Source organism: Dunckerocampus dactyliophorus, chromosome 5 (assembly GCF_027744805.1).
Source record: "Dunckerocampus dactyliophorus isolate RoL2022-P2 chromosome 5, RoL_Ddac_1.1, whole genome shotgun sequence".
Classification (NCBI taxonomy): Eukaryota; Metazoa; Chordata; class Actinopteri; order Syngnathiformes; family Syngnathidae; genus Dunckerocampus; species Dunckerocampus dactyliophorus.
This window is the reverse complement of record NC_072823.1, coordinates 22,465,664-22,491,018: the sequence shown is the minus strand read 5'-3', so window position 1 is coordinate 22,491,018 and position 25,355 is coordinate 22,465,664. Positions and strand designations below refer to the sequence as shown.

Genomic DNA, 25,355 nt, shown 5'->3' with positions numbered 1-25,355 from the left:
CATTTACTTAACTATAGTGCTCTGTAATGTTTCAGCAAGTAAAGATGTTTTTGAGAGGATGCTTGTTGGGGATTATACATTTCAAGTGCCAAATATTTATTAAACTTTTAACTTCTTTCTCAACATCCAAATTTTTTTTTTTTCACAAAATGTTCCTAAAACCTAAAATGTTCACTCTTAAACAAATGTTCGTAAACTCGAAAATAAATGCACTATACAACAACTTAGTAATGTTGAGATAAACATAAAAGTGATTTTAAACAATAAGTGACATTATTAAAATGAACCGCTGACATTCCTTAGCTTGGGCAGATAGCTGCAGCTAAAGAAGAGAACGGTGGCCCCCAGCGCCCCCATGGCGACCCTCGTTAAGGGCCACCACATCCTGTTGCCACAGGGGACGGGTGGAGGAAGCCGACAGCTGTGCGGGGTCTCATTCATCTGTGGACAGAGAGGACATCATGGGTGTCATTTTAGTCAACTTGGGCCTCGAGTGAACTAGAATCATTAATCAGTGGGTGCACAGAAGGCACATGCATATGAGGAGGGTACGAGGAGTGATGGGACATGGTAGTTTTTGGTGTACTTGGACGTAACACTCTTCGCTAGGACACTCCTCTGTAAGTCAGGACCCACCCATAGTAGGCAGGTAAGACCGGAAAGCCCTCCGGCTAAAATTACTCTCCCGTGGCTGAAAAAAACTCACCTGCATTGGGATCCTTTGTCCTGAACTAGAGCCCCACTCCCTTATGCTGGGAGCCACCTCTCAAACCCGAAACTGTCTCCTTGGACTAAGACCCTCCAAAGAGAAGCCACGTCTCTGGGCCCCGACACCCCACAGTGAGTCCAAACGGGCTTCATTGGTCATCAAAGTCTTGCCTGACAAAGCAAAGAATCACAGCCCCCACACCAGCTCCCATACCCCCAATTTGTCTATCTACTGCTACCTCACCTCCTTCCCTCACCCCTCAACCTAAACTCCACCCATTCGTCCTTTCTTCGCTCTAACTCCCTCACCCCTCAACCTGTGCCCTCTCCTTGCTTCTCCCTGACCCCCACCCACTGTCACACCCATACTCCCCCACGTGGTGTCTGCGCGCAGACAGGGCAGTGTCACAATGGTGCTGACTTATGGGCTGTGAGGATTCTGTCCTGTCAGACTATACACTCTCTCTGCTAGGAACATATATGATCACACATGAACACACATGCTCAGTCAGGTGCATGCACACATAGTCACACTTACATGTTAGAGCTTGTCAAAATGGAAATATGCCAGAGAAAAGAATGTGATGTGGTGGAGCTAGTGTAGTCGCTGGAAATGTTTTAGGAGCACAAATCACACTAAATGAAATGAAATGAATGGAAACACAGACCTGGCAGAGCAGATCATGGAGGCAGCTGACTTCGGTCAGTAGATCCTTGGTCTGGGCCAGCAGTTCGTTGCACACACCCTGGGCCTCCCTCTTGTGGTCCAGTGAGAAGACCAGCTACATGAGGAGACACAAACAGCAGTTACAGCATGTGGACAAAAAACACCAACACTGGTCCAAAGTAGAAAGCCAATAAAAGCTTACGGGATCACACCAAAACAATATTACTACAATACATTTAGACTTTTATTTTCACTTTTTGCTGTTACAGGCCACTTGCATTGGGGCAAAGTGTGGCATTGACCCACCTGTTCCATCACATGGTGCTGAAAGGCTTAATGAGTGTGGCTGTTTGCACGCTCTTTGCAGTGCGCATTATTGCCTTCTATAGGACTGTAGAGGAACACCAATAACCCGTAATCAATCTCTATTGTTGTTTAATCATTAGTTGCAAGTGCAACTAATGCAGTGTATCATTACAATGAGTGTACCTTGGAAACTTGCATGGGGAAGCGGCTAATGGTATCTTGAATGGTTTCAGTCAGGCAGCAGCATTGTTGCTTCTGTTTGATAAGGAAGTTAAGCAGCTCCTCACTCCTGAAGAACACAGTGAAAACATTTCTAATAGGGTCTGTCTTTCTACAGTATCTTATATATACAGTATTAGGCCCGTCACGCTACATCAATAAATAAATTAACCGCACGATAAATTAAAACAAAATTTTACCCGCCTTGATATATTGACATGTGCATGGATCTCTCTCTACCAAACAGGCTGGGTGACAAGAGAGTTCACTCAGTGCATCTGTCTCAACACCTGGATGTGTTGGTTCTATAGTGGAATGAACGGAGTGACTGAACCCTTCTCTCACTCATTCAGTCTCTTTGTCCCAGTGAGGTGAGGCACGCTACGCTCTAGCAAGTGCATTATTTGCTAGCTGTGTGTGTCGTGGGCTACACGATTGAGTACTTTCTTTGTTCCTGTTGTGATGTCAATTTCAGTCCGTTTGCATATCATTTATGCCATGAAAAAGTTAGTGACAAAGACAAATAGATACAAAAATAAATACAAAACTTAAGTTTCAGTCATTCCCAAAGTACAACACCTCATTGTGCACAAAAAGCATTTTACTGCTGCATCCAAATCATGTACTTTGACCAAACCCCAACAAAACGTTACACCCCATTAAACATGAACAATGTATTCCCCATACGTTGATAGAAGTGCATCAAGGAAGCGTATATGCAAATGAAATCTGCATTTACAACACAATACAAACTTCAAAAGTATTTCCAGGTTATTTCTGAGTTTCTTTTGTCAATATTGAGACATTGACAAAAGTGACACTTATTCAAAATCAGATATATAGTGATCGATTGTGATATTCATTTAAGTGCAATTTTTGCTAAAATAGACCGAGAGCCCAACTTTATTTTCATTGGGTTTTTTATCTGTCTTTTTAAAATGTATTATGTTGTTTGTTTACTTTATTTAAAAGCTCTTGACATTCCAATCACAATATTAAATACTCTTGAGAAATGAAAGTTTATTGCTTTTGATACAGTGTACTTGCATTATTATATTATCATTACATTAATTTAAAAATGGTCCCAAAATAAAATTGACAACATTACACACATTATCATTCACTGATTATTGTTAATTCTGCATGAAAAGCACATCACTAACAGGTGACCAAACCTGGTCCCACCCCATCCTCCTTCCACTGAACATCTTCCTTACATGATGAGTTGTTATAGTCAACCTCTGTCCCCCTCCCAGTCTAGATATTGATAGTTGTTAGCTTAATGGCACATTTGCCTTGGAGAGGCACAGTCTGTCAGTGAAGATTGTAAACAATGTCAAGGAGCCTCGCCTCCCTTCTCTCGGCTCCTAGTTTGTCTAGCAGAGTGATGACAGCACACCCACAAAAATATGTTATGTTGTGTTATGCTTTGCTGTTTTACGGAGGGATCTGTGGGCTCAACTGTCATTTTTTTTTCTATTTTAACTATTCTATTTGTTTTCAGTGAAATGTTTCTCCTCCCTAAAACATACAGTGTTTGCTGGATGGTGTAACAGATAGTAAAGGTGGCCAACAAACGCCCATCTTTCTTTGCCTGCACACTTTTTCAGTTTTATTGGTTGCTTAAATCTGCCTCCAGGTGTACCACACGTCTGCAAAGCTTTTTGACCAAATTAAAATAAGAATCCTCATGTGCCTTAGAGGGAGGCCTGGCCCTGGTCAAGCCTTTCACCTTGTCTACTGACTCTGATGTTTGACAAGCATGGGCGGTTGAAGACAGCAGAGCGAGTGCCTCTGTTGGACCTAGTCCATGAAGTGATGGGGTGTGTTGAGACGGCTATGTTTGGATCTTGGCTTCTCATTGCAACCTCTCATCACCTCTCACCTTACAAATCATTACATTTCAACCACTTAAACCATTAGATACCCACTAAAGGTTCTACCACAAGGGCGGGGGACAGTGAGATGCTCACATGTCTGATGGACAACTTCCAGTTGGGGAGAACAAACATGGAAGAAGACTTGGTGTGGGGGAGGGTTTAAGGCAGGGGTGTCAAACTCGTGCCATGGAGGGCCGAGACACTGCAGGTTTTCTCTTCAACCAGTTTCTCCAGCAGGTGATTTAATTAATGAGCTCCTTCCCTCAAATTGAAGGAGGTGTTGATCATTAAAATCACCTGTTTTAGTGACCGGCTGGAAAGAAAACCTGCAGTGTCTCGGCCTTCCATGGCACGAGTTTGACACCCCTGGTTTAAGGTGTGGATGTTTTTTCACTACGGTATAATTTTTGTGCTTCTCGTGTTATTTTGTCAGTTTTATTATTCTATTTTTGAAACTATTATGCAGTACTTGGTTCAACAATGAGTACTAAAACATGTACTAACGTGCTATCTGTCACTCCAAGTTGGTTGATTGTGTCCAGGTCCACCTTGTCCAAGTGCACCTGCTGCAATGCACTCAAAACCTTCTGCTGCTCCTGTAGGTCTGTGATACCAACCTAACACACATTAGGTACACAATCTAATGAGATCAATATATGAGCGGCATCAAAGATTATGCCTTTACCAAGGTAATAACAATCAGTTTTAATTGCAATGAATCATCAATGAAACATGAGCATTACCGTAAATCACGGTGTATAATCCGCACCTTTTTTCCACCGGTAAGACGCAAAAAATTGGGGTGCGGTTTATACACGATGACAGGTCTGTGACCAGACTCGGACTGAAAAATAATATCAGACAACGCTTCTACAATGCTTCAGCGGAAGATCACTCGTACTACAAGCCCGGTCACAATGCCTGGACTTTGCTGTAGCGTTCCTGGAGCGGTGAAAAAAATTTATCACCGCTCGTAACCGTTCACCACCGTTCAACAGAAGTTGGCCCCCGTTAAGTCAACGCCGTATCCGGCTGATGGTCTCTCCTACCGCTCCGAAAGTTTTGAGCTGCACAAAATATTGCGAGCGTGTGAGGAGCGGCCAATTTTCTTTGTAACTTATCTGACGGCTGCTGTCTTTATTTTCACACAGTGAAACAATCTCTATATACACTGAAGCTAACCTAAGCTTCCATTAAAACATTGACCAACTCAGACGACGAGCTACGTGCAGTATTCGAAGATTCATCTGATGAGGAAGACTTCTTTGGCTTCTAGCGAAAAAGAGAAGCAGTGAAAGATAAGATATCAAAACATCTCTGAAAATTGCAAATTTCTTTATTTTTGATTTATTATTATTATTATTATATTATTATTATTATTAATCTGTGCTTAGCCATAATATTAAAGATCTAGATGCCGAAGTTCGGCATGAGTGTTATGTTTGAGTGTTACTTTGGTGTGTATCATATGTGTGTGTATGATTGGCAGGTTGTGTCGGAAATAAACTTTTCTTACATGAATTCCATTGCAGATGAATTGATGGACGGCAGATTTCTCCTTTCTTCTTCTTTTTGAAATTGCTTAGTAGCGTTACGCATGTTGATTTGAGATGAAAGAGTTGGCAAGCATTTTTGAACTAAACTTTGTTTTTTTCCCTGCCGTGAGCCTGAAAATGGGGGTGCGGTTAATACACGGGTGCGGTTTATACACCGTGATTTACGGTATCTTTGTAAGGGAAGACATTTCAATGAAGTGGTTGGTAAGTGTATATGCTAGCTATAAAATAATGGGTCCCACTTGGAAACTTGATAAAAAGTGTTATCAAACTTGCTGTGGATGGTTCGTATTGTTATACTTCTACACTTAAAAAGTGATGTGAGTGTCCTGTGTGTGAAAAGTGCAGCCTTGACATGAGACGGAACCCTCATCATGCTCTTGTTGACAATGACAAAAAAATTCACCCTCTACCTTCTCCAGGTTCTCCTTGTCCATGGTCAACAAGTCGCTCCAGGTAATGTCATTCTCCTGTGAAGGTATGGGAGAACTTCACCAGGTGCAGCAGTGATGCCTGCATGGCCAACACCTGCATCTGTCAAACTCAGCCCTCATTCCACCCCACCCCCCACAGACAGGGTAGAAATATTTAGTGTTAATTTGGGTCAAACCAATCCAGCGAGTCCGCACTATTATGATAGTGCAAAGTAAAATATGTAAACTGCACACCTCATTACATAAAATGTCATACCGTATCACATCTGTTACTGTAAAAGCTCACCAATAGATCATGTAAAAGTAATAGCACGCTACCATTAATTAATGATGTGCCAGAAGAGAGTTATGGTAATGGAAATCTCTCAACAGCATACAAGGTGAATGTAAAAAACAAATAACTCTACATACATGTATGATGTCAGTGAGGTAGCCGAGATCAAGGCCATGCAGGAGGAGCTCCAGGTCATCCAGCTTGGGAACACTGACGGGAAAATAGTGATTCTATGGCTTTAAATTTGATTATTATTTTAACAAATACAAAACACTGGCAATACAAGTTACTTGCCAACATATATATCAATATACCATATTGATATATATGTAGCATATGATATTGATATCAATATCAACTTTGTAGCTGACCAGAGAGACATGTTCAATGTTGACTTTCTTGCTGCAAAATATGCAGATGTAGCAAAACGCCAGCAGAGGGCAACACACACACAAATTACAGTTCTGGCAAACTGAGAAGCTCTGCAAAGCCAAGTTGAATTTTGTGCTCTAAACAAAATATCATCTGATTAAGGAGTAAAGTATGATATTGGAATGTAACATGGATGCAAAGATTATCTCAGTTTATTTAAAGAGTAATATGGGAAAAACTTTTCTTATTTGTTTAGCTAAAGAGTAAAGTATGATAGTATGATGATAGATATTATCCAATACGGGCTTGGATAATATCGTCTTAAAAATGTTTTACCTTTCCTCAGAAGTTGAAGGTGGTGGCCGAGTATTTGTCTTTAATAATTTGAAAAGGGTTTCATCCATGGTGCTGAAAGGCTGAACAGGATCAGTGTTCACTGAGGATGCCAGGAACCTGGAAATCTGCAGTGTGAAGAATACACACATTTTACATTTCTCATCATGTCACAAGTTCACACATTTGAGATATTTGGTAGATGAAGGTGATCCGGGTATACTACCTGCAGTGTTTCCCATACATTCATTCACGACACAAATACATTTGGACCACCACAGATGGATTTGGCACAACCATGTTTCTTTTGTTTAGATTTGGTACTACATGTTCGCCCTCGCTCATAAATAAATTATGATGGGACTGTCTGTTTAGTATACTGCTATACTACTATACTCCATACAGTAGATGGCATCATACCTCTGCTTCAACACATCTCATACGCACATACTGACTTGGTCGCCCATATTAAAACACATGTTCGTCAATATTGTGAACTATCAGACACACTTACATAGAGCCAGTGACGTGCAGTGAGGTTCATGGCACTGACTCATTTGAAGTTTTTTTTGTGTTAACACAGGCTAGTCATTAAGAGGATAACCAAAAAAAGACAGTAATTAACTTTGTTGTTTTCAGATAGTCCTTAGTCCCATTTATATATTTTTTTTATTGTGTAACATTTTTGTTCTTACCTTTTATCTCTATATGAAGTACATGTACCCTATTCTAGTCTAGGAAAAGTTCTAATACACTGGGTTCTCTACTTACAAACATCCGACTTGCGAATATTCGGAGATACGAACACAAGCTGACTAGTCTATATTTTCATGTATTTTGTCGAAAATTGCGGTATTTTGTCATTTGAATTTGTTCAAAAATGGTGCTCTACAGTGCTACCGTATCATCTACGAGGAGAAGAAAAGGAAGACCATACAAACTTCCACTGAAAGCTTCTCTAAATGTAGATCTACTACTCCTGCACCGTCGTCACCAAGTGACTCGCCACCAATGCCTACACCTTCGTCTGCACCTTCGTCACCAATTCCTTCCACCTCAGTAGTTTCCCCTGAACTACCTCTTTTAGAAGAGTCTAACGACAACGATTTGTACTTTTTTCAATAACTCCTCCTCCACCACTACCACCACCTACGTATGCTCGACCACTCCTCTTCAAAGGTAAATAACATTTATCATTACGTATTATATCATTTTTATTATTATTGTTTTTTTCCATTAATTATCCTCGTTTAATATTACTACTACATCCAAACTCATATTTACATACATACGCATATATGTAAACACTAATTCCCCTACTAACGAACATCCGACGTGCGAACACTCGTAGATACGAACACAAGCCGACTGGTCTATTTTTTTCATGATTTTTTTCGAAAATTGCCATATTTTGTCATTTAAATTTTTTCGAAATACAAAGGCACTATTTTTGTATTGCGCGCCATTCCGCCGCTACAAATGGTGGGTAGCAGCATCCCTCTCGCGCGATCTTTCTCAGTTCGTCTGCACTTGTCGCTGATAACATCTGGGAGCACGCCGTTTGTACCCCCATTCGATACTTTACAGAGACGTTTGTTATCCGTTATCATGGCTGATAAATCGAGTGCAAGTGCTAGTAGTAGTGGCAGGAAACGTCAAGCAATTTCTATGGAAACGAAGGTGGCCATCATCAGGAAGTTGGACGGTGGTGAGAAAGTGGCTAATGTAGTGCATGCTTATCCCATTTAATCCCAAATTTTTCCCAGACATATAAAAGTCAAAATCATGTGTCATTGGTAGCCCTTTAAAGTAATCAGTAATAAAAATGTAAAAAAAATATCGACACATAGGTCAAAATGTATGCTTTATGATCGGTTACAATTGTGACCGGTGGGATAATATGCTGTAATCGCACTTTAAAGCTCTGAAAGTGAACACAGACTAAAACTGCAGATATGTCAACAGTGAGTTTTGTTTTATTTGAAAATAACATATTTTGTCACGTTGCATATTTTATACAAGTTGACAATCTTACAGTTTCATCAATCACAGTACAAAATTCAATCGACAACATACATTCAATGTTCCCTCCCATAACAAATCTGTAAAAGTAATGACTATTTACGAGTGCACTGCCGAGAGACCATGAAAAGATGGGCCACCACCACTTCTTGGACCTGATTGTGATGCTGTATCTAGAGACCTGTTGGTCATGAAGGTCCACACCGCCGATGTGTTCATTATACTGTTTGAAGCATTGTGGTTGATGGTCTTGGTCAAAGGCATGTCGCTCTTTATTCCATCGCTTGACCATTGTTTCGGTATATTGCTCCCCTGTGTTTGTTGCTATAGTCACAACATTGTTGTCTTTCCAGCTGACCAACAGCTTTTCTGTTTGCGTTAAAACTTCTGAGGTTCCTCGATGTAACTTCATGAATTCACTCTTTGGTTTGAAGGGAACATCAAAGAGTTGGTTTTCCCTCATCGTGCCACAGCTCCCATAGCCCCTCTTTGTCATCTCATCAAGGAGTGATAGAGAAGTAAAGAGGTTGTCATGGTAGAATTTGCAACCTGGAGGCATCTCACCCTGCTCTGCAAGACCAAGAACAATACTTGGCCCTTGGCCTAAGCCAGTCTTTGGGAGGAGCGTGTGGCGTCCCCCATATGGCTCCATATGATGCATGTATCCGCTGGATGATGCAAGGCTCCATAGCTTATTGCCAAAACAGATTGGTTTACCTTTTATGAATTGCTTACATCCATGACACCCATAGTATCTTATCATGCTCTCATCCACTGACAAACATTCTGGATATGGCATGACTTTGTAAGACTTGTTCAGCTCGGTGAAGATTGGCCTAACCTTGAAAAATGGATCTTCAGTGATCTTTGTGTTGTCCACAAAATGTATTGAGGCCATTATTTCGTCAAATCGATTTCTCCGCATTGCATTGGAAATGCATAGATTATGTACATCGGTGTCACCTGACCAGTGCGTGTGTCTTCGTGGAACAGTGCTGTAGCCAAATGCCAGAAGAATCCCATAGAATGTGAGGAGTTCATCCATACCCATATAAATGGCCCATCTCCCCCTCATAGTCCATATCAGATCCATCACTATCACAATCACTGAAAATGGCATCTTTTTCACTTTGAGGGATAACTGCAATGTTGCATGCCTTGTCTGGACCATCACAGACCCCCAAAATATCAAGCACTTCACTCAAAGTGAATCTAAAAGCGAGAAAAAAGATCAGACTTAGACATAACTAGCAATTTGTATGTATAGACCTATGTGTACACCTAGCTACAATGCGCTATCCCACAGGTCACTAATGTGACCATGCAAATGTTTGCTCATGCTGCAAGGATATCAAACATATTTGAGTAATTGCAAATGCATATATCATTACTATACAACCTAAAGATCATGTGTACAAAAAATCTTTGCTTTATGTTTATTTGAACATACTTTACTGACCTTTTTTTGGAAGGAGTTGAGGAAGCCATCTTCTTCTCAACGTGCAACCAGGAAGTAAACAGCTTTGGTCACGTGATAATTTATTCCAAACATGTGTAAATGCATACATTTCATCTAAACAATGTATTCTTACAATATATACTGAAAATATTTTGAAAGATTACTCAAGAAAATTTTTAGAGCCCTGTAAATCAAATCATTCTTGTCCTTCACAAATGTGACCGGCGGGTTGAAATGGGTTATGGAGTGAATCGCTCAACTACAGGAACAATTTACAAAGGCAAGGTTCAAATTATGGAACATGTGAAGACTTCTGTATCAATGGCATCCACTATCATTACAAAGAGGAGTCTAACGACGACAAAGATTTGTCCTTTCTTCAATAATTCCTCCTCCTGCTCCACCACTACCACCAACGATGTATGCTCGACCACTCCTCTTCAAAGGTAAATAACATTTATCATTACGTATTATTATATCATTTTTATTATTGTTTTTTTCATTAATTATCCTCATTTAATATTACTACTGCATCCAAACTCATATTTACATACATACGCATATACTGTATATGTATACACGTACATGTAGTACCTATATAACTGGTAATATTACCTTTTCCCCGACTTAAGAACGATTCGACTTAAGAATGGTCGTCTGGAACCAATTGTGTTCGTTAGTTGGGGACTTAGTGTATATGTATACACGTACATGTAGTACCTATATAATTGGTAAATTACCTTTTGTTCGACTTACGAACAAATCGACTTGCAAACGGCCATCTGGAACCAATTGTGTTCGTAAGTTGGGAACCTAGTGTGCTTTGTTGTAAAAGTCTGATCACCTCCTGGTGAGCTTAGGTATATGATCCTCCATCTTGGCAGTCAAATTCATTAATTCATTCAGCAGATCATAAAAATATCTTGCATTTAACTTGTTTGTAAATCTAGTGAAGCTCAGTTTTACCCTTCCACACACAGTCAGACCTTTTAAAAAATCTCCACTCTGACCGGAGATTTGTGTCAGTCATGGCCAACTTAGATAACACCAGAGCTCGATTAAAGTCCTGTGGGATACTGACCTGTGTATGCTTGAAGAGCAAGGCCAGCTCAGCTGGGTTCTTCCCCTCCTTAGTCCTAATGGTGGTGTCTGCTCCCAGCTGAAGGAGCTTCAAAACGGCCTTTTCTCGGCCGTACCGCACCGCAAGCAACAAAGCCTGACATAAACACCATCATCACTTGTCACACGCACCTTTACGTGCTGTGTTGACATAAGTTGCAACTGACATGTTGTACTTCCAACAACATCACATACCGTGTATCCATTGCTATCCTGCATGTTGAGGTCTGCTCCATGGGACACCAGCAGGTTGATGACTTTGCAGTAATCATCTCTGGCTGCCAGCATCAGGCAGGTCATGTCTGACCTGAAAGACACAGGAAAAAGTTTGAGAAAACAAAATAAAAAAGATAAGTAACTTACTATGAATGAAGTTTAATAAGAGCCATGAGTGACAGAAGTAATGAGGCATTACATGAGATTAAAGATCACAGGATATGTGAACAATGAAGGTGAACACGGGATTTTAAAAGTTACAGATAAAATAAAGGTAAACTTATAAAGGGGGATGTGGAAATCATGATAGAAAATGATATGACAATTATTGCTCAGGTTTTGTAAGAGTTTAGTTGATTCTTTAGTTGACAAGTGTTTTGAGTCATGTTATCTCATGTTTGTTTCTATGTAAGAGGGTGTGTTTGAATAACACTTCTGTATTTGGAGTTATAGAGGAGTACAAATACTGTACATCCATCAATGGCTGGCAATGCATCATTCAAAATATCAAAAAAAAGGATGACAATGAAGGTTCATGTTCAGGTGATTTAGCGAGTTATCTGGGAAAGATTCTGTGTTGGTCAAACAGTCACATTAATCACATCAGAGAAGACAAAAGTTAATGTTTTATGCCTATTCCCTGAAATACAAACACACACTGACAGCCTACGTACATTCCTCTGCACTCAACAACTGTCCACTTCCTCTTTGACCAATGAGAAGAGGATTGGTAGCATCATTCATGTCCACTGTCAGTGTGAGCCTGCTGCACTTTCCCAGAGGTACACTGGCAAACAAGGTCATTCTCATACAGTGAATTGTCACAGGAAGAAATATATCACCCTTATCTGTTCAACTGTCCAACCAAAAAAAAAAACAGATCTCATCTGAAGCAGAGCCTGCATAGTTAAAAAAAAAAAAAAAACTTACAGTATTACTATAATAACACAACATCAAATGATGGTCTATTTCACCATTAGATTTCATAAGTCAATGAAGTTCAAAAGCTGTTAATTACATCCATCCATCCATTTTCTATACCGCTTAATCCTCATTAGGGTCGCGGGGGCATGCTGGAGCCTATCCCAGCTGACTTCGGGCGACAGGCGGGGTACACCCTGGACTGGTCACCGGCCAATCACAGGGCACATATAGACAAACAACCATTCACACTCACATTCATACCTATGGACAATTTAGAGTCGCCAATTAACCTCACCTGCATGTTTTGGGAATGTGGGAGTACCCGGAGAAAACCCACGCGCACAGGGAACACACAGAAATGCCCAGGGGAGAATCGAACCCAGGTCTTCCCAATCTCCACGCTGGCCAACATGCTAACCACTAGACCACCGTGCGGCCCTGTTAATTACACTATCAATGTAATGTCTGCTGATGGGAACATCTAATAAGCAAAAGCAATTAAGCAAAACAGCAAAAGACAACAGAAACAGCTCCAAATGTCCTTGATGGACCCCACACGGCATGTCAAAGCAACTTCCTGCGTTTTGACAAATGAGTAAATGTTGTATGTGAACAATTGGAACAAGTAGACCCCACAATGTGTTTGTTGCAAGATTCGACTTTGTTTACACTGAGGCAGAGGAAAATGCAGCTGGTGTTAATCTTTGGTTTGATGCTCAGACGTAAGAGACGATAGGGAGGAAGAGGAAGTTGTATTCCCTGTAACCACATCAACGTACATTTTTCTTTGCACTGGACGTGGGGGGTGTTGGCAACTCTGGCTCCCTTATGAGTCTTGCTAAAATACATAAATATTTTCTTTTGAAAGGAAATGATCAGTTTGCTGATGCTAAGTTCGATCATGCACATGGCGTATGGTGCCGTTTGCAGATTGTTAACAGAAGTTAACAAGACATGCGGCATCACTTTGAAACTGTAACAAGACAGGCTGGATGATGAAGACAAGAACACATTTAACCTCCAAATGACCGTAATATTCTTGCAGGCCTCCTGCAAGTTTGCACTGAATAAACCTTCTACAGTAAATACACATATCCCTTGTATGGTGTGTTTGTTTGTTTGAGCAGTGCCATGCAGTCGTGCACTTGCCATAACAAGACATGACCAACACGCAAACATACACACACTGCATAATGTTGCCATATGTCAGCAAATCATCAGAGGCAACAACGGTCACCTCATCAAGTTTGGTCAACAGTGTTTTCATAAGAGCCACTACAGTGTAATAAATACACTGTGAATAATTATTAATCAAGTGAATATTTATTTCATATGATGATTTTTCAGCATATGTTCCAACTCCAAGCTATGTAAACTTTAATGCTTATTTACATAAGCATATCTACAGGTATCTATTTGTGTAATGAGGGGAGGGTGTGGCCTAACGAGATCAAGGTGTGCACAATTATTAGGTAGCTTCCAGTGATGTGCGGTGAGGTTCATGGCTGGTGAGGCTAGGGAGTTCTTAAAATGTTAATACAGGTTGCTCATTAAGAGAATAACAAAAAAAACCTCATTCACTTTGGTTAAAAAATGTTTTCAAATTGTTTTCAGATACTTCTTGGTCCCATTTATTTATTTTGTATTAACTGAAAAACATTTGTATTATTACCTGTTATTACCATTATCTGTATATGAAGTACATGCACCCTCCTCCACCATGACAAGTTCTTTATCGTAAAAGTCTGATCACTTTTAGGTATACAATCCTCCATCTTGGCAGGTAAATTCATGCATTCATTCAGCAGCGCATAATCTTGAATTTGACTTCTTTGTAAATCTAGTAAAAAAGTAAGTAAAGTAAGTAAAAAAAAAATGCTGGCTTCTCCTCTGTGCAAGGATGGCTGACATGCACCATCCAGCTCAAGCACGCCCCGCTGTTCCCAAACATTTGGAGGGCAGTGTAAATAAAAGTTTTTTTCCCCAAACAGCACCGAACAGTACATGTAATAAGGCTAGTTAAACAGTGCTGAACAGTGTGTGTCACATTGCTAGTTAAACAACAGTAACCAACCAGAAAAGTCACTCATTGTTGTCCTCATCCTCCTCCTGGGAACTAAAACCACTAAAGTCTTCTTTTTCAGTGTCAAAATTGAACAGCCTCATGATTCCTTCATCACACACTTTGTCAGTCTCTCTCTCTCTTTTGTCGTCGCTCTATGTGTCACTTTCATCTCGGGGAAAATTAGCCCTTTAGCTTGAACTGTCCTCTTCATTACCCAGCCTTTCGAAACCTGTTGGTGATAGTGGATTTTTTGACACACTATAAAGAAAGACACATTATAATCCTTGCAATTCTACCTGTTCCCAGAGTCACTTGTTAGCTCCAATGATAACACGTGAGACGCTTTTTTTTTTTCCATTGGAGTTCAACAGCTGCTGCAGTGCAAGCAGTCCAAATAGAAGCTGTAGGAATTCTACACGATCGCTGCATAAACATGATATTAATGTCCACTTCACTCGTCCAATTCTGCTAAGCATCTGCTAAGCATCATGGGAACTGTAGTTTTTAGCCATAAATTTGCCACATTACTGTACTGTATAAAAAGCAGGGTTCAAAGCGTAAGAAAAAGTAGCAGCTTATACACCGGAAGTTACGGTATACAATTGGGGATATGCTGCCAAAAACTGGCAGGCGCCATGATCCCACTCGGTGTGCACTCAGACGATAGGCAGGAGTCAAGAAATGAAATGTGCAAATTAAGTGATTTTTACTTAAGAAAATGTTCAAAATGATGGGAATCATACAGAGAATATAACAGAGGTCAATAATGTCTTATGATATTAGTTTTTGTTTTGTTTTTTTCATTTTTCATCATGACAGGCTCTGCCTCTCCTGCCTCACCTGTCCACCTTGTTTGGATCAGCGTTTCTGGAGAGTAGGAGCTCCACACATCGAACAATTTTCTCCTCCTTTGCTGAGGCAGTGCAGCTGGCCATGAGCACCGTCCTAAGGTCTGTGGATGCCAACACAAACAGAGTCATTTGCTCATACTACTACTTACATAAGCTTTATACAACTATTTCCATAAATACAAATTACTACTACTGTATTAACATTCAGATGCTTGAAATGTGAATTTCAGGCTAGCATTGAATATTCTGATAAACATGCACGGCTAAAGGTCAGAATTTATTGACTGCTGAACTAGGTAAATATCTTCAAGTTCAAGATGAAGTGCAGACAAGGAGCTGAAGAAAAAGGAGAGGTGAATAATACAATGGGTGCTTATCAGCTATCAGGAAGAGTCTTTCCAGGACTGAATGACGTCAGAGGCGTTAATAAGACTGCTCTAAGACCCCTGGTGCTATGTTAGATTCCCGTTAGGTTCTGGCAATGATGAAGTGTGTATCAGCGTGTGTATTTGTGTTTGGGCCTCTACATCTGTATGTGGGTTACTGTGTCTTTGTGGCTGTTTATATATGGTTTGCGTGGGCGTAAACCAGACGGCCCAGCTTGCATCTGCACAGCGCCACAGTAAATAAATCCTGCTCCTGGGATTTGATGCGCGGGAATGGCAGCAGCGTGGTGACCGTGATCAATTGCACATGCATTCATTCATTTCTTCACTTGGACAAATTGCGATGTGGCGTTAAGCTGACGTTTAATTGTTTCCTTCACCTGCCTCGAGCATCCAATGTCGAGATCTTGAGAAAACATTCCCGGACCGAGTTTAGGGGAAAACAAGATCAGATAAATGTTGGTCCTACACATTAGATGGAGGACTGCTTTTTACTCAATCCAGGGACATCCAAACCGCGGCCCATTCTAAAACTACAATAAATATACAATAGGTCCCCAACTTACGAACACAATTGGTTCCAGACGACCGTTCTTATGTCGAATTGTTCTTAAGTAGGGGAAAAGGTAATATTACCAATGATATAGGTAATACATGTACGTGTATACATATACATTATATGTGTATGTATGTAAATATGAGTTTGGATGCAGTAGTAATATTAAACGAGGATAATTAATGAAAAAAACAATAATAAAAATGATATAATAATACGTAATGATAAATGTTATTTACCTTTGAAGAGGAGCGGTCGAGCATACGTTGTTGTGGTGGAGTTGGAGAAGGAGGTATTGGAAAAAAAGAACAAATCGTTGTCTTCGTTAGACTCTTCTAAAAGAGGTAGTGTTCTGGGGGTGGTGTAGAATTAAGCAGGCCTATTAACTCTTCATAAACTTTAATCACACGCTCTGTCCGGGTTGTATGATACAGCTTTCCATTTAACTTTATCTCCCCACTGTCTAACTCTCCCTATGTTGGTCCCATTAGCTCTAACGCTTCCTCTGATGGTCCTATTAGCAGTGTCACAGTGCCCTCTACTGGTCAAGCATGTACAGTAGCAGTATAAATACTGATTGAGCGACTACAAGGAAAAATAAAATAAAATATAGACCAGTCGGCTTGTGTTCGTATCCACGAATGTTCGCTAGTCAGATGTTAGTTGGGGACCTAGTGTATAAGCAATAAAGCTGAGATGCAGAATGTTTTTTTAAATAGCATATGTATGGTTTTAGCTTGTTTACACAATGAAAAATCTCAAAATGGCGCCTGCATGCTTTGATTTTTAGTGACTAGGCCTGTCAAGATAATCAATAACTCAATTAACCGCATGATACATAAAAACAACCTGCATATTAGCAGGAAAAATGTGAACTGACTTACTGCCTTGTTGGCATGCTTTTCCAGGGTCAAATGTCTTGTGGGTTTTTGACTTTTTATTTCCATCTGTGGGGCAGTATTAAAACATTTGTCCCACAAAGTTTGCCAATTATCTAGCAAAGCGAATGGTGTCTTTTAGAAATGTGAACAAGCTTCTATGTGGAGATCTCACGGAAGACTTCTTCCAGTGTGCTTATTTTAAGCAGGTAGGCCTTGATCCAACACATGTCCTTAATTTCTTCTTTTCCCTCCAAGATGAAGCAGCACTTTGCCTGAACTAAAAACAACTCCCAAGGATCAGAAGTGTAGTGTTTCTGCAACATTTCCTCTTTGGCGTCATCACTATTAAGTCGAGTCAGATCAAACATTCTGTTGGGGGCAATTGAAAAAAGGTGGCAAAGGGAAGCAGACAAAGCAGACAAAAGTATTTCGACTTGTGATTACAGCACCTACAGCAGGGACGTCCAAAGGGCGGGCCGATTGCCATTTTCAAGCCGTAGCTTGTTTTTTTATTGGTGCTCTGCATATTTTGAAAATTGAATGAATTAATTATTAATGAGATCTATTATTAGTAGGGCTGTCAAATGATTAAAACTTTTAATCAGATTAAACAGTTTTAAAATCAATTAGTCATAATTAATCCCCATTAGCAACCATGTCTAAAATATGCCAATTTTTACCGTATTTAATTAACAGAAAGACAAATGACAGAACAGGATGATATATATTTGTATGTATTAACAGCTCCAAATAAACTGAATATGTCAATCAAGCTAAAAAATGTCTAAAAATCTATTTGTCCAACTCTAGTCTCTTTAATTGCAGCAGAACGTTTGAGTCACACTTTAAACCGTGTTATTATGAGCAATGGGGGGTTACGTTCAAAGACATCAAGTAAATTAAGGTAAATGTATTTGTTTTCAGTGTATTTTCCAACATACTAAAACTTACCAAATTGTACATCCGAATTAAGAGTGACAGAGTGAGTGATAAGAATATCCAATTCATGTCTCTCTTCCTGTTTACTTACACACACACACACACACACACACACACACACACACACACACACACACACACACACACACACACACTATAAAGCCGTTTTTGTGTCCCTGAATGCATCTTGCATTCTTGTAATGACAATGAGGAAGTGTCGTTCCCAGGATAAATGGGCTAGAGAGTGTGTGTGTGAGTTGGAGATACATACAGTCTATGGTGTTGGATTTGGTGTACTGCTGTTAATGTGTTCAGGTCAAAATGAAGTTATAAAAGAGCGGCAGACTCTATGTGACTGTGTGGGGACACTCAGCTGTGATTGCTGTCGTAACAGAGAGACATGCTCGCTCTGGTGCGCATGTGTTAATTACACTAAAAAAATAATGTAATTATTTACTGCCGTTGATGCGTTATTTTTGATAGCTCTAATTATTAGATATTATACCAATTTGCTTTTTTACCCTTTACACAAAGCTAAAATGTTTTGTTCAAATACAGACCTGTCAACCTTGGAGACATTTCATGAGTACTACCCACACAACTCAAAAAATGTCTAACGGCCAGTAAAATGTTTTGGGGTTTTTTAAAGTAAAAATACATGTGACACAGATTTTATTTTTTTCCTACATTGTACCTTTTGCAATGTGCAGTGGGCCAACAAAAAACGAGCCATGTGCTGGTTGTGGTGTCCAAAGTGTGGCTCCTGTGCCAAAGTGCTCCTGTGCCACACTTTGGACACCACTGATTTTATAGCAACAGAGCTTTTTGTTTTGTGTCATAAGAAGTGTGCCACATTATCTGATGGTCTTAAACCTTATTTAACAACATGAAGTTAATGACTGAGGAGGGTTGGTTCCATTTTGTGCAGCTTACACATGTGTGCGTGTGCACGAGCAATTAAAAAACATTTCCGATGATTCCTGGACTGCATGTAAGCTGGTGCTGATTTTAAAGATAATGTACACTGTGCATAACAAGTGATCAGGCAGCCTGGAAATGACAAGACAAGACCATCTCTCACCATATGGCACATGACACACGCAACCTGTAACTTTTTTCCTTAATAGATTCAGGGAAACATGGCGGTTATTCTACTACGTACTGCAACAACTTGTTAACGGTATAACATTGATGTTCTGAATTGTGGTGTTTGTGAATATACTTTGGTGTGAATGTTATTGGTGGACAAGGAGAAAGTGTTGTTGTGAGTACACGTCTCTGGCAAAAACAAAAAAAAGATAGAGACAAGGACAACAGCAGCAACAACAATTGTGACAACAACAACAGAACAACCGAAACATACAGGACTACATCAGCACATAAATGTCCGTGACGACTATAAAGACCCTGATGGAAAGGACAAAATAATATCAACAACCACAATGACAATGCTGCATTGAAACAGTCACACATAATAGTAGTCATGAAATGATGAACTATGATAGTGATCACAATGACAATACTGCATTGAAACAGTCACATAATAGTAGTAATGAAATGATGAACTATGATAGTGAACAGAATGACAATAACTGTAATGCACATCGTTGTAAAAACTATAATCATACTGCTGAAATCACCGTTGCTGTAATAAAACCAACAACATAATAACACCCTGGTTAACTCAGTGAGTAATGTGGGGAAGTACGTATGTACTGCGAGTGTGCATATGTACGTGTGTACAGGTATCTCTGTATGTGGGGAAGTCTTCATAGAGGCCACCAGGCCCACAGGGGCAGGCAGCACAAAGATCAGCGCCCCAAGAGCCAGCCCAGAGAGCCCCCCACCCCGGGAAGACCAGCAAGGGGCCGCAGAGAGGTAATCCCAGCCAAAGACAGGGCGCCGGCGGGCCGGAGGACAGCCAACCCCTGAGACCAGAGAGAGATCACACCCCACAAAGGCAGACGAGTATCGGGGGCCACACACCGGCAGGCCCAGAGACGCCCCCACAACCAGAAAGAAGCCCGCCCCGGGCCAGCCCCCGCCCGACCCCCGACACAGGACCGCCCCGCCCAGCGATGCAGGAGGCACACCCCCCCATTAATACTGTGGCATTAATAAAACTTAAAAAGAGCATCAGCCTGTGTGTGACTCTATCAGGACGCTACAATACTCTGCAACACGCACATCAAGTAGACAAATGAGTGGTTAACAAGTGGACGAGTGGTTAACAACATCGTCAGGTCAACAACCTCTTTATTTTTACGAACAACAAGGGATGCAAATGCTGCAGCAGCAGAGACTGTAATTCCTGTTTGTTTTGAGGCACTGACTGCATTGTAGTGAACTGCTAACACTTGCTAGGAGTAGCAGCTCCAGCAGGCAGGTATAAAAAAGTAGCGCTCTGATTTGCCGAGAGGTTGTTTTTCTACCTATGCGCAGGTTGCCATGGCAACTCCAAACCGAAAGCGCAAATGCGTACAAAGAGAGCAACAAAAATGCATCAAAATGCATGCTGAATACAAAAAATGAGTACAGTGTTCCCTCACTACATCGCGGCTCACTTTTTGCGGATTCGCTCTTTTGCGGATTTTTTTGAGTAGAATTTTGCACTTGTTTTTTTTTTTAACAGCGTATTAACGAACATTGTGTTCTGCGTCCTTGTGGTGTATTAGAGTGCTGTATCAGTGATCTGCTGCGTATGTCTGTTATTGTATTGGCTACTGCTACCAGTAGAGGGTGTTGTATAATCATGTGAGAGTTGAAGACTTGTTCAGACTTTATGGTTCTTCTCAGTAAATATTGAGCCACAACAATGCTGACTGGTTAAGTGAGAACCCGCCCACTGTGTTCTGTATTTTTATTGGCTGTCAACCATTGCCGATCAATCTCCTTCTTGCGGGACTGCCTGGTTGCTATGATCGCTAGCAGCTAACAATCACACATGCTGAATGAAGGCAGAGGTTACGCGGCTGTAGGGCGCCTGGAATAACTGTAAAAGAATCTTCAGTTCATGGAATACGAGGAGAAGGAATATGTTTTAACAAGGATACAAAAACACGACAGCCTAACGGCGCCAGGATTAGCCGCGATCGGAGGAGTGAAATATCAGTCAATTAATCTCTTTTGTCTGATCTCGTAAATTAATCTTTAAAATTCAAACAAAATTTGAACAAAAATGTGAACAAAAAACAAATGTGATCAAATGTTAATGCCTGTCTGAGAAGGTGTATAAAGTGTATGGTAAGGGGTTTTACAGCCTTAAAACATATATAACAATTGTACAAAAATATAGTTGCCTACTTTGTAAATGTACTTATTGAGGACTATTTTGGGAACCTATCTCCCGCGATAAACAAGGGAACACTGGATATGTTGGCAGGTCTGCAAATACTGTAGCTTAGCTTACTGACCATATTGAATTGCTTTTAGCATCTAAATGTACATAATGTATCAAAATGGCCCCAACATCCATTAATTTTTAAGTACGCAGCCCTCAGTGGAAAAACTTTGTACAACCCTGGTGTGCAGGAAGTGGAAAACTGAAGAAAACATAGTTGGCAACTCTATCAGCTTCCACCCTTCTGGTAAGACTTACACCCATCGGTGGATTTGATGGCCTTGTTCTTCCACACCAAACTCCAAGCATGCCTTTATGGACCTTGCTTTGTGCGCTGGGAACATAACAGGGTCTTCCTCAAAATATTCCCACAAAGCTGGCAGCAAACAACTGTCCAAAATGTCTTGTTACGATGATGAACGAAGGTTCATGGGCAACTAAGAACTCTAGTCCAATTCCTTATTGAATCAGAAGTGTCTGGATATAGTGTACGCGAGAGACTTGGTGATAATTAAAGACAAACTGCTTTGAGTCACAGTGAGAGATGTCTGACTGTATGTGAAAGTGTCCCTGGTGAAGTTGTGGAAGCATCTGTGATCATGTGAGTACAGCAGATGTGTCTGACCTTTGCTGAAGTTGGCATTGGCTCCTCTGTCCAGAAGCACTCTGGTGATGTTATCGTCAGCCACGGTGACAGCCCACATCAGTGGAGAGATGCCAAAGCCCAGCCTGGTCTCCACGTCCATGCCTATCCACAACAACAGTACATCATGACACAATCTCATACACTCTAAGCATACATGCACACAAACACACAAATTCCTTGATCTGTTTTTATGAATACAAAAGGTGCTCGCCATTGTCCAGCAGATGCTCAAGCATGCCAATGTCACCATCACTGATGGCTTTTTTCAGTAGACCAGCTTCATTTTCTGCATTTGGCACAGTATCTGCATCCTAAAACAAAGACAAACAATCACATGTCAGTCATATATCACACCCAATTTATATCCATTGCATAATGCCTTGTTAAACAGATAAGTAATCCTAATATTGACTTCAATTTACAGCCAAATGAAGTTAGAAGTCAAAGAACATTGGCGTCATTCTACTATTATCTACTACCAATGTATCATACCGTTGTGCTTTGGATTACATGTTTTTTGCCTTTACTCGAATATTAAATTAAAAGTTTTTTGGACTTGCTATAAAGGTTACTCGTTTACTTTAGTTGGCAGAGACTCACATCATAAAACTGCACATCCAACTACGGTATTGTCTAAGTTTTCATAAAGATGGCGTCTTCCCAAATTCACTGTTCAACATGTGAAATGACCGACAGGCTCACAATATTGTTATTGTCAATTCATATTCATGGCTCCTTCCATTAAGCCATTTATGTTGTAATAAGTAAAAGTGTATTCACTGTATTAAATGAATGCCTGTTTGTTATTTAATGTTTGTGTTGTTTCTACTGACATACAAGCATCGAATTGCCAAGGTTAGCTAGCACGCCAACGAGCAAAGTTAATGCATTGCTTATGGCGGCAAGCTACCCTGTTTCTGGGTAGCACGAGGGACGTTAGCCTGGTGAGCTAAATACTTTTACAATGTTTTAATCCACTTAACCTGATTGAACGACGGCGACTTCTTGTCACACGAATGGTCCATGAACCACTCATCGCTGCTGGCATCGCTCTCATATCCCGCCGGGAAGAAGATGTCCATGTTTGTGGAAGGTTGACGTCACAAGTAGCAGTAACATTTGCCAGATGGGAAATGGCAAATTATCATACCAGAAGTTTACATTTATCATACGTACTCGATTTAACGTTGCACGGGCCAATCTGCTACAGTAAAACATTACCACAGACCATGTATAGTATATGTATAGTATAGCTTATAGTGCAGTTTTACCTTTAAATAAAGTAAAAGAACTTCTGGAAAAAAGCTGCCACTGGCAGAACAGCACCTCCACCTGACTGTAACGAGGCACGTGAGAATTGGAGAAGTGGAATTGTCCTAATGTTCCCACCATAAGGTACTCCTGAATGTACATATTGTATACATAAGTGTGTATGTATATGTATCCTGTTTGTGTTTGCTAATTATTTATCGTACAGAGTGTGAAATTATCATTCAAATATGATAGTTATTGTACAGCTGGCAACACTGATAGCTGCACTCGCAAGGCAGATGGGGCCTGGAACAGATGAGCAATACTGCTGCAACTACTTTAACTACTATCATTATTACTACTGCTACTATTAAAGTTACTGTTAATATCCATCTGATGATAACCGTAGCGCTGGAAATTGAGCTTTTTTTGCAGTGTAGGAAAGCGGTACTGGTATTTCTGTCCTGGCTGCTCAGTACAATATGGCTAAATTGGCCTGAAATGTAATGTAAGCCGGAAAAAGTCAGCTATGTTAAAGTGAAGAGATTGTCCTCCCAAGCGCAAGCAGCAACCCTCTGCATGTTTATCAGTGTTGAAATACGACTTTAAACGTTGTCTGTGTAGTCAGTAAAAGTTTTATGAGAACTTAATCTGACCCCACAAGAGATGATTTCACTTTACATTATTTCCTTTGGTTAAATCTGAGCAATGGCAGATTTCCAATCAGGACCTGCGTGGTAAAGGTGTGTTACTGTAAATGAACAGCAGAGGTCAGTATTTCCTGCTGGGGTCATGAAAGCTGCTGCCCTGGCAACAAGATGCACAATTTGAACAACTCTTCATGCACACGCTCGTATAGTAATTACCACTTTACTAGCAAGGCAAGGAGAACATGTCACTAATTGAACAAGACAAGCCTGATTTAATTATTTATTTATTGAGGCACCATTCGCTTTGCTCGTACTCATAATGCCATGTCACATATTCTAAATGGATGTCAAGTGAAGTAGCAGTTTAAGTAGCAGTCTAACCTGACTGCAAATGCTCATCTGATATGTTCTGAGACCAAAGGCTTACTGCATTTTCCCACTTTATCTGTGTTCCCTTGTGGAATGTTTTGATCCTCCCTCTTCTGATGAAACTGATTTTTTTTTTTAAAGGAATTCATATAAATGTACCGGAACTGTTTCTACTACATTATTGAGTGTTATTGAAGTGTGTGTTTGTGGTAAAATGAAATTTATAATGACATTTATAAGCGTTATGAGGAGCATCAGCTGAAGCAGGCAGGAAGCAATGTCCCAAATTAAAAGTTAAAATTTAGTATTCATGTTGTAATCAAGCATACAAGCAGAGAGTATACACCTGGGCATCCTCATTTAGCACAGGGGCGTGCATCAAGTGTTTACATGCAAGGTTAGTAACAGCAACAGCAGGTATTTCCTACAAACATGCCACAAACGACAGTCATTACACAACTTCAGCAGTAAAAATGTACATTTATGTGTGATTAGTCTCATTTTTATATTACTCGTAGTTCAAACTAGACAACCAAATTAGAAAAGCCTAGGAAAAGCAGAGTAAATGCAGTGGAATGCAAATTCTAAGGTGGCACAGTTTGGAGTCAAATCAAAAATTGATACTAATAAAACTTGGGAGTTCAAACTATGGTCATATGAAACTTAAGTGTATCATAGGGGTTGTGTGCGTGTGTGTGATACCGTCACCAAAAAAAAGTATGTGATGATAACCACAGAACAGTGACCCTAACTTTAATTGCATCAGAGGAAAGGGTCGGGAAATAAAGTAAATAAATAAATAAATAATACACAAATATAAATGACATATGCTAATTTGACCTAGCAAATGGTAAAATCTCCAAGTTGCAGCAGTGCCTATAAAACACCTCGAGGTGAGAACACTGTTCTGCAAACAGTGGCTGTGTTTTACT

The 25,355-nt window shown here is 40.3% G+C and overlaps 1 protein-coding gene across 1 annotated transcript; it reads right to left on the bottom strand.

Moving 5' to 3' along the window:
- Positions 1-264: 264 nt before the first annotated feature.
- asz1 (ankyrin repeat, SAM and basic leucine zipper domain containing 1) lies at positions 265-23,490 on the bottom strand. The gene is made up of 13 exons (XM_054776049.1): positions 23,137-23,490; positions 22,365-22,464; positions 22,133-22,255; positions 15,395-15,506; positions 11,545-11,656; positions 11,312-11,446; positions 6,753-6,877; positions 6,182-6,254; positions 5,750-5,806; positions 4,285-4,397; positions 1,865-1,970; positions 1,377-1,490; positions 265-441 (listed from the first exon to the last, which is right to left on the bottom strand). Exons 1-13 carry the CDS (start codon positions 23,233-23,235, stop codon positions 277-279), a joined length of 1,434 nt encoding a protein of 477 aa, XP_054632024.1. The 5' UTR covers positions 23,236-23,490; the 3' UTR covers positions 265-276.
- Positions 23,491-25,355: the final 1,865 nt, after the last annotated feature.

Coding starts and splice junctions, on each gene's coding strand:
- asz1 (XM_054776049.1), bottom strand. CDS start 23,235: ATGGACATCTTCTTCCCGGCGGGATATGAGAGCGATGCCAGCAGCGAT. Junction 22,256..22,364: donor TGAGCATCTGCTGGACAATG/GCGAGCACCTTT, acceptor TGTTGTGGATAG/GCATGGACGTGGAGACCAGG. Junction 1,971..4,284: donor CTTGGAGTGACAGATAGCAC/GTTAGTACATGT, acceptor TGTGTTCTTCAG/GAGTGAGGAGCTGCTTAACT.